This window comes from Amphiura filiformis, chromosome 6 (genome assembly GCF_039555335.1).
Source record: "Amphiura filiformis chromosome 6, Afil_fr2py, whole genome shotgun sequence".
NCBI classification, from domain to species: Eukaryota; Metazoa; Echinodermata; class Ophiuroidea; order Amphilepidida; family Amphiuridae; genus Amphiura; species Amphiura filiformis.
In genome coordinates this window covers 28,026,374-28,036,111 of record NC_092633.1, presented here as the reverse complement: position 1 = coordinate 28,036,111, position 9,738 = coordinate 28,026,374, and the positions used below count along the sequence as shown (strand labels likewise).

Sequence of the window (9,738 nt, the reverse complement as noted above, 5' to 3'; positions counted from 1 at the left end):
TGTACACTAACATCTTTCATATGTACTGGACACATACTACACAAATGTTTTTGTTTCTGATTTAGTCCTGTGTCGTAAAAGCGGTTCAGCGTCCCCGTAGCCCTATATGTGTTTCCGCCTGACCTTCAAAAGTATGAAACATACTTAATGACTATGGTTGTGACCGGGGGTTGTGATCATCGAATCAGAAACAAACTAATACACAAGCTAGAGAATCAACTGTTCGATTTTGTTTCCATTTTATTGAATAAATATATCAAAATTAAAAAATGTATTATTAAAGAGAAATATGATCAAACAAGGCACATGAGAAAATTTTTTAAATGTTATATACTGCAAGATTCCTATTGTGGCCCCTTGAACAGGTACACCGTCGGCAAGGTACCGACTGGTACACACGAAATACCTACACAGTACCAATGCTGCTACTGCACATGGCCCACCAGTGCAGTGGTACTGCACTGGTACTACACTGGTACTCCCCTGATACTGCACAGTATCAGCTTTTTTTTTGATTTGATTTGTTCGGGTTTTGACAACCCTGGATAACCCAAGAAAGCCTCTATTGAAGCTTATTTCCATTGGGGTCCATTTGAACACCGGGACGGGTTGGGAACAGTCAGGGGTTAACACCCTACTCTTTTCGAAACTGGCTACGAGATACATGTACAGGTATGGCTCTCTGTACACGGGACCGACGGCTTAACGTCCCCTCCGAAGCTAAGTACATTGGCGATAGTGTATAAGCGGCCCAAATATGAATCTTGTAGTGTACATCTGATGAACATGACCGCACATATCATGCTAAACCTTGACCATGGTTATTTGATGATACGGTATGTCAAATTTTGACTTTTCAATTTTGAAAAGTCACAAGCCGACTGTAATGAAATATTCCAAGTTTGACTGTGATATGTTTACGTCATTGCACAAACGATGGCGATACGAAACAATAATACTTTCCAGCAGTTTGATCACCCAATCAACGCCACCGTTATGTGCCAATGGCAATAGCCTACAACCAGTGGCGCGCGGCGGCGCCATGGGAGTGGGGCATATGGCGGAATACCCCAGTCAGAACTCTTTCCCCAGTTTAAAAATTCAAAATTACGATACTTTCCATTTTGTTCGGTAATTTTGCGCACAATTTGTTTCAAAAAAATTCCTGGTGCCGCCACTGGCCAATACCATTATTACATACACACTTGCTTTCCTATAGTATAGATGCGAGGACACACATATACATTGTCTCCATTTTGAGGACATGTCATCCCATTTTACCTATCACCTATAAGCCTCCTATACACACTTTAACACATACATTTACATTGGGAGACACTATGTATTAAAATGTGAGGACATCAAAATTGCCCTCACATTGTCACACTTGTCCTCACATGAGAAGAATGTACTCGCATGTATAACTTTACAAAATCTGAAATAGGTGTATATTTGTGTGCGTTCATCAAGTGGTACTATTACCCGCATGAGCAAGCTAAATAAAACATTATTGACATACATTATTTATATCGTACTACACCCAAGATACTAATACATGTACAATATAAAATAGATAGTCTAGACCCATTACAATTTAGCGGTACTTGTGATTACATACATTAGTGCAGATTATATAACATTGTATTGCATTTTTTAAGAATAAATTTACCAATGTAAAAAAAATGTAATTTGTGAGAAAAAGCTTAAATTCAACTGCTTATTATAGAGTGACATGTGATATAGAATACGACCAAAGCCTACTTGCTATGCACCCCACCGGTGCCTCCCCCCCCCAAAATGGAAAGAGAAATGAATGTGCAACTATTAATTCTTCATTTCTTGAAAAACATCCATGCTAAAATATCTAATTAGCGAAGTAATTTATATTCACTAAGCCAAAAAAGAAACTGTTTCACAAGGTCATATCTTTAAAATCCTGTCCATCAAAATTAACCAAAATTGCACCCAGGATTGCATCAATACTCTAGTCTAAACACATTTGAGTAACCAAGCAGTTGTCCAACTGACACAACAGCAAAATGCACTGATATGGAACAGCTTCCTGGACCACATTCACAGCCCAATAATTGGCACCCAGCACAAGAAATCTGTGAGAATCGTTGAACAGATGATAATTTACAAAACGGTGCTGCTTTCTGCTTTTCACGCACTTTCTTTAAGAAACAAGTCTTGTTCCACAATATTCCATTTACTCTTTGGGAATGATCAACTTCGTAAGGACCTTGCTCACATTCTCACAGATATCTTGTGCTGGGGTGCCAATTGCTGAAATGTGAATGTGGTCCAGGAAGCTGTTCCATGTCAGTGCATTTTGCTGTTGTGTCAGTTACTTAGTTACCGCCATGTATAGAGTAGAGTATTATATTTTGGCTTAGTGTAGTTGGCAAACCAGATGACCCTTACATCGACGTCACAGATCTGATATCACTGATTGTATTTCATATCATGATTGGTCCAGAACTGGTCCCATCGTTTTTACAAATTCTGAAAACAACCATACAAAACTCAGTCATGTTAGTGGTAGCAGATAATTGGCGCAAGTTTATTATATTATTTTAATTTGGCCATGGTGGACCATGTTATTTGCACTGTGATATTTATTTGTGTGTGGGTGTTTGGGTGGGATTTGTGTTTTTGTGTAGAAAATCCCTGGTCTAGTTTATTGATGCACTCGTAACCAACATTATTTGTTTGATCTTATTATGCATGTAGTATGGTGCTGATTCTGCCCACCCATGACAGGGGAACCCAACAGTTGCCTTTGTGTTTTCATGTTTTTGCTGGGCTACCGCTTCTTTTTCTGCTTGCCTTTTTCATCACTCTTGGTAGTGCGTAGCATTTGCTCTTTTTTTTTAACAGAGGTATTGGTTGGGTCCTGTTGTCGTGGTGGGGCAGAATTATTGTCATAATCTGATTGTATCTTTGCATCTATCTTGTTTACTGTAATTAAGATGGGGTCTGGTGGACCATGTCTGTATGTTCTTTTTTCCCTTCCACCAGGCAAAAGCAACAAAAACATTTTTTTAATTTGCCAAATCTTCTCTCACTGCGCCTTATCGATTGAGCTATCTTGACTGCTTAGTACCAGTATTCTAAGTCCAGGCATGCAGTCTTGTTCTTGTTGCTGCTGATTGTCACTCATTATGCTCCAGATGACGATATTAAGTATTAAATATTTAGTTCCAAACCTTCGTCCCGTGGAGACGAAGTCCGTTGTAAACTTGGAATCACCAACTAGCAAAACTTATCCTCTGTAGCAAATACTGACACGCAGAATTGTGTTACTCTCACTATTCATTCATCTCTTCAACACTAATCCCATCTGCATTACTTGTCCGAACTGTAGAACCAGACTGTGAACGTTGACAATCCGTTCTTGGGCAAATACGCACTTTTGGCGTAATCCACTAGACTAACTCCATCAGCCGTCTACATGCACTGCGCATGTACTGTGTTATGATTCGTAGCGAAGGTTGACGAATGAGGGCAGCAGTCTAGTATTATTGTAATCCACAATCTTCTTTCGTCCAGCGGCTGGGCTGAACTGTAGTACACATTAATATCTGGCTATGCTCTGTTTTGAGATCATTTATGTTCTGCATCTTGATGACAGTATAACACACAATTACAAAAAGGCCTCCTCAATTTATTCTTGTATTCCAGTTTTATTGTAAATACTAATCTAGGAATTCCCATTGATCTGCATGTTGTAATAACAGATAAGGGGGTTTAAGATTGCCGGCATATTACATGAAATAATTTTTGAAATAGTATTGATATAATCCTACCTTGATAATCGATAGTGCCGTCGTGATTTACATCCATGTCATGTAGCATTCCATTCAGTTCACTCTGACTTATTTCAGGTATTGCTACTCTCAGCACTGTACGGAATTCGTCCAAGCTGCTCAACATAAATGCGTGAATAAAAAGATTTCTTTTTGAAATCTGAAACATTATTGGCAACTCAATCTTTACATTTATACTTGTATTATTATTGATCTGACGATGACTTCAACACCCGGGCTTCAACAGGTGCCTGGGTTGACATGACGCACATAAAATGTGTCCAACTATCTATACAAACACTGCCCGTACTGATGTTTTAGTGTCCCTCCGAAGAAAGGAGCACTTTTATGGCTCTTCAAAAACATTAATCAAGACATAGCTGATACATACCTGATTACACCATTACCATCCTTATCAAACACACGGAATGCTTCCTGGATTTCTTCTCCAATACTATTTTCTCGAACCTTTGGTGCGATAGCTTTGATAAATTTGTCAAAGGTAATCCTTCCATCACCTGAAAGTTGTAATGCACGAGAATGGAAAAGGAGTTAATTCCATACACCTGATTATCTGATGATGCATGTTAGAGCAGACGTTGACAAGCTTTTATAGATATTTATGAAATGCCTATTATGAAGATTGGATTTACAACCAGAAATTACCCATAAGCATTGTAGATTTAAGAAAATATATGCCTATTCACCGTAGAAGTTATGTAATAATCGGATTAACTACCATAGATGAATACAATTTTTGAAAATATTGCCCTGTGAACAGGGATCGTATAGAATTCTAATGGAAATATTATATAGAATGATTAGTATCTTTGAAAAGAGCAGTTATATTCAATCAATGATTGCAGACACACACAGGTGATAAGTGCAACCTGCTTGTAGTGCAGGGCGATATATTCAAAAATTATATTCATTTATTGCTCATGATGGTAATTAATCCTGTTACACTAATCATTTCTACGGCAAATAGTGTTACTAACGCCTTTCTAACATGTTACATTGCACGTTACATCGCATTTCTTACCATCCTCGTCTAATTCGTTTATCATATCCAGTATTTCTAGATTGCTCATATTCTGGCCCACCGAGCGCAAAACGTTTCCCAAATCTTTGGCGAGAATCACATTTTCCCGTCCCTTGATAACAAACACGTCAAAAGCCCGTTGCAATTCTGTGGGATATAAAAACAAATGTTAAGGGGTTAGCCTTCTAACGAAAGGACTTTCGTTTATAGGATTTCAGCGAACTTTTGGGCTGTTCTCTAAAACTTCTCTTACAACCCCCAGACTAGGGTTTAACTTAGTTCCAAACCAGGTCCACATTATAGTGCACATATACAACGGGGTAGATTAAAAAAATATTATTACCTGCCGTTTCTTTTGGGGAAAGAACAGTCTCCGCAGTATTCTGAAAACAAAAACAAGAAAAGAGTAACACAAATATGGATGAATAGATTGTGTAAGTTAATTTGATGCCACTAATCATCTGATTTGAGTGATCATGATCATCATTGTAAAGGATCATCATCGTTTTTTAAGAAAAACTTTTTTTAAACCTATGTTGGACATAGACAAGAAAAGCGTTTAAAAAGACAATCTGATGCATTACCGATATGAAAAAAATGTAAGTGTGTAAACACAGATATTGGAACACATTTCTGTATCAATTTGCCATAAATAATATATGTATTATATCGCGAAAAAATCTAAATTATTTGATATCCGAAGGACATTCCTCGTATTCAGAATGCAGTGTCAAGGGCACTGTTTCTTTCTTGCCCTGCGGGGCCCCCAGTATCGGGCCCAGTATCAACAAAAACATCTAGCCGCAGGCCCGAGGCCAGAGACTCCCATATGACGACTGAACACTCCAAGCCAAGTGAATTCCAATATAGAAGGACAAGAAAGCAACAGTGACCTTGACACCATTTTTTACTGTCCTCACATTGTATATAATAGTATTGAATTATGTCCTCACTTATAGTTAGGTGAAAAAGTTCACTTTGGTGACCACTCTCTGGCTAGTAAGGTTTGACGATTGATTCGACTTCTATGGACCATTTAGAAAAAAAATAGCCACCATGTCCCTCGCGAAAATCCCGGCATTTTTCGCTAGAGGCCAAAATCAAAATGGCCGCCGCCACCATTTTGAAAATTTAAGTTTTGAACCAGAGCACCTATAATCATGCACAAAGACACTTTTTCGGATATGTCGAGTACAAGGATTCCGATTCTGACATTAGTTTGACATTACGGCATCATTTTCACCCAAAAATCCAAGATGGTGGCCGGCACCATCTTGAAAAATTTAGTTTTGAACAAGAGGACCTTAAATCGTGCACAAAGACACTTTTTTGGATAAGTCTTCTTTATGTTTTTCAAATTTGACATTACTTTAACATTACGAACTCATATTTTCCCAGAAATCCAAGATGGTGGCCGCCGGCGCCATCTTGAAAAAAATAAGTTTTGAACCAGATTACCTAAACTCGTGTACAAAGACACTTTTTCCGGTAAGTCGACCCCAAGAAATCCGAATCTGACATTAATTTGACGTTACAAAATAATTTTTGCCCAGAAATCCAAGATGGCCCCCATTTGGTAGAGCGTAAATGTGATTTTTGAATGAGAGCAGAAGCATAAGTGTGTCATTTCCGCCTTATCTGGGGTTCATGTCCCTTATATGGGGTTTAAACTGCCTTATCTTGGGTTTACATCCCTTATCTAGGGATAAGGCGCCTTACCTATGGTTTAGACGACCTTATCCTGGGTTTACGTTCCTTACCTGTGGCTAAGATGCCTTAACCTTAGCATATCGCAGTCTAAATCCAGATAACTTAGATAAGGCATCTAAACCCCAGATAATGCGCCGTAACCCCAGATAAGGGACGTAGACCGCCGATAAAGCAGTCCAAACTCCAAATAAGGCGCTTTAACCCTAAATGAGGAACATGAACCTAAGATAAGGCATCTAAACCCCACATAAGGTGCCTAAACTCTAGATACGGGTCGTTAACCCCAGATAAGGGTCGTAAACCTCAGATAAGACATCTAAACCCAAGATAAGGCGCCTTAACCCCAGATAAGAGACGTAAACTCAGATATGACAGTTTAAACCCCGATAAGGCGCCGTAACCCCAGATAAGGGACGTACACCTCAGATAAACCAGTCCCAACCCCAAATAAGGCGCCTTAACCATAAATAAGGAACATAAACCTAATATAAGAGAAGTAAACCCCAGACGGCGCCTTATCTGGGGTTTAGACTGCCATATCTGAGTTTACGTCTCTTATCTGGGGTTAAGGCGCCTTATTTTGGGTTTAGATGCCTTATCTGAGGTTTACGACCCTTATCTGGGGTTAAAACCCTTATCTAGAGTTAAGGCACCTTATGTGGGGTTTAGATGCCTTTTCTGGGGTTTATGTTCCTTATTTAGGGTTAAGGCACCTTATTTGGGGTTTAGACTGCTTTATCTGGGGTCTACGTCGCTTATCTGGGGTTACGGCGCATTATCTGGGGTTTATATGCCTTATCTGGGTTTAGACTGCGATATGCTAAGGTTAAGGCATATTAGCCACAGGTAAGGAACGTAAACCCAGGATAAGGCCGTCTAAACCACAGGTAAGGCGCCTTATCCCTAGATAAGGGATGTAAACCCAAGATAAGGCAGTTTAAACCCAATATAAGGGACATGAACCCCAGATAAGCGGAAATGACACACTTATGCTTCTACTCTCATTCAAAAATCACATTTATGCTCTACCAAATGGGGGCCATCTTGGATTTCTGGGCAAAAATTATTTTGTAACGTCAAATTAATGTCAGATTCGGATTTCTTGGGGTCGACTTACCGGAAAAGTGTCTTTGTACACGAGTTTAGGTAATCTGGTTCAAAACTTATTTTTTTTTTTTGTCTCCTGCGGCCACCATCTTGGATTTCTGGGGAAATATGAGTTCGTAATGTCAAAGTAATGTCAAATTTGAAATCCTTGTGGTCGACTTATCCAAAAAGTGTCTTTGTACACGATTTAAGGTCCTCTTGTTCAAAACTAAATTTTTCAAGATGGTGCCGGCCACCATCTTGGATTTCTGGGTGAAAATGATGCCGTAATGTCAAACTAATGTCAGAATCGGAACTTTGTACTGACATATCCAAAAAGTGTCTTTGTGCATGATTATAGGTGCTCTGGTTCAAAACTTAAATTTTCAAAATGGTGGCGGCGGCCATTTTGATTTTGGCCTCTAGCGAAAAAATGCCGGGATTTTCGCGAGGGACATGGTGGCTATTTTTTTCTAAATGGTCCATAGAAGTCGAATCAATCGTCAAACCTTACTAGCCAGAGAGTGGTCACCAAAGTGAACTTTTCCCCTAACTATTATAATGGTTTACAAATACTCATCAGCCCAAAACACTACAAGTGGCCCATACAAGTGGTATACGGCATTTCAGTAAATTTGCTGCATATTCAGAACAATTCACACAAACTAAACTTCAATATGGAGTTACTAGTAATATTTCTTGTACAGCCACACATTAAATGAACTAAACGTCTAATTAATGACTTTGTGGAAAATCAAAATATTATAATGTACGTACGATCTTAATATGAAATTGGTTGCATTTTTCAAACATGAATTTTTGGCATTTTGTCACTTTTAAGTTCCACATGGAACTCCAAGTTAAACAGCCAAAATATCCAATGGGATTTTTACCTCTTTATTTTGGCTTAAAATGGACAGAAAGCTTTCCTGCATGGCTATTACTAATATTATTTCAATATTTTGAGGAATAACAAAGTTAAAATTTGACGGAAAAATCGTACATTACGGCTTTAAAGCCATATTAATATATTTGTTGAGGAGAAGGCCCTAAAAATATTGTAGATTTCGATTATGGATTATAATGTACTTAAGTAAACAAATAAAAATACTCTGCAAAAATCAAGACTTTATGGACTATGCTGTTAGTGATATACCTTATAGTGATTGATTGGTTGCAGAAAAAAATTAAGCGTGCGGGCCACACATATTACACTTCATCAGAGGGCTGGAGTAACATGCATTGGCGCTAGTAGTAAATTCCAATTTTCTTTGCTTTCCCTCACTTGTTCGGCTCAAAATTAAAAGGGAACATATCTGAGTCTGACAGTAAAAGCTAACATTTCATGGAAAATAAATACTAATCTATTTTTACAGAAATGTTATAATATGGCATTAACTTACCTTCTCGCTATCATTGGACGCCAACATTTCCTGCAGTTGAAATATAACTAATTTATGTAAAAAATATGGTTACATAGGCGCGATCAAGCTCCATGAATACACGTAGGCCTTATTGATAACATATTTTATTCCACAGGAGTTTATTCATAACGAACAAATGCACGTTAACATGTTAATAGGCCCAGCACATCTGGCGCGTCTAACTGCAGATTCGTTTATTTTTTTATTGTTGTAATTATTTTTATTATAATCAGCAAAAAAATACAGTAGATATAGATATAGAACGCCGTAGCTAGGCTTTGCAGCCACAGACGTTTTTGCGTTATGCCTATTTCCCCTATAAATGACAGGGCTGTGGAAAATTGTAGTAGGCTACTGTACATCAAATCATCTCCAAAAAAATCTCTTTCTATCTCATTGGTGTCTTAGGGGCTATGCAATAATTATGAGCGGGGTACACTTTCCAAATGGCGTGCCAAAAATTGCTTGCCCCACTCGGCCTGCCAAACATTGTTCGGCCCCCCCCTCCCCTCAGTTCCAAAAATTGCATATTTGAACGTTTCTGTAGTGTATAATAAGCCATGCCCATGCACTCTCCCCTAATTTTACCCTCCCCCATACATATGCCTAATTTCAGGGGAGGGAGATGGTTATACACATTTAATGAAAATTAATTGGGAAGTATGTG

General features: G+C 38.5%; 1 protein-coding gene across 1 annotated transcript; it reads right to left on the bottom strand.

Moving 5' to 3' along the window:
* Positions 1 to 230: 230 nt before the first annotated feature.
* Positions 231 to 9,270, bottom strand: LOC140155220 (uncharacterized). Its single transcript, XM_072177971.1, has 6 exons — positions 9,051 to 9,270; positions 5,195 to 5,234; positions 4,852 to 4,998; positions 4,201 to 4,327; positions 3,810 to 3,925; positions 231 to 2,505 (listed from the first exon to the last, which is right to left on the bottom strand). Exons 1-6 carry the CDS (start codon positions 9,075 to 9,077, stop codon positions 2,465 to 2,467), a joined length of 498 nt encoding a protein of 165 aa, XP_072034072.1. The 5' UTR covers positions 9,078 to 9,270; the 3' UTR covers positions 231 to 2,464.
* Positions 9,271 to 9,738: the final 468 nt, after the last annotated feature.

Bases quoted from the DNA above. Each gene is read 5' to 3' on its own strand.
- LOC140155220 (XM_072177971.1), bottom strand. From the start codon at position 9,077: ATGTTGGCGTCCAATGATAGCGAGAAG. The intron at 5,235-9,050 runs GTAAGTTAATGC...TTTTGTTTTCAG, and splicing joins CGTCCAATGATAGCGAGAAG to AATACTGCGGAGACTGTTCT. The intron at 2,506-3,809 runs GTAGGATTATAT...GGTTGTTTTCAG, and splicing joins CGGCACTATCGATTATCAAG to AATTTGTAAAAACGATGGGA.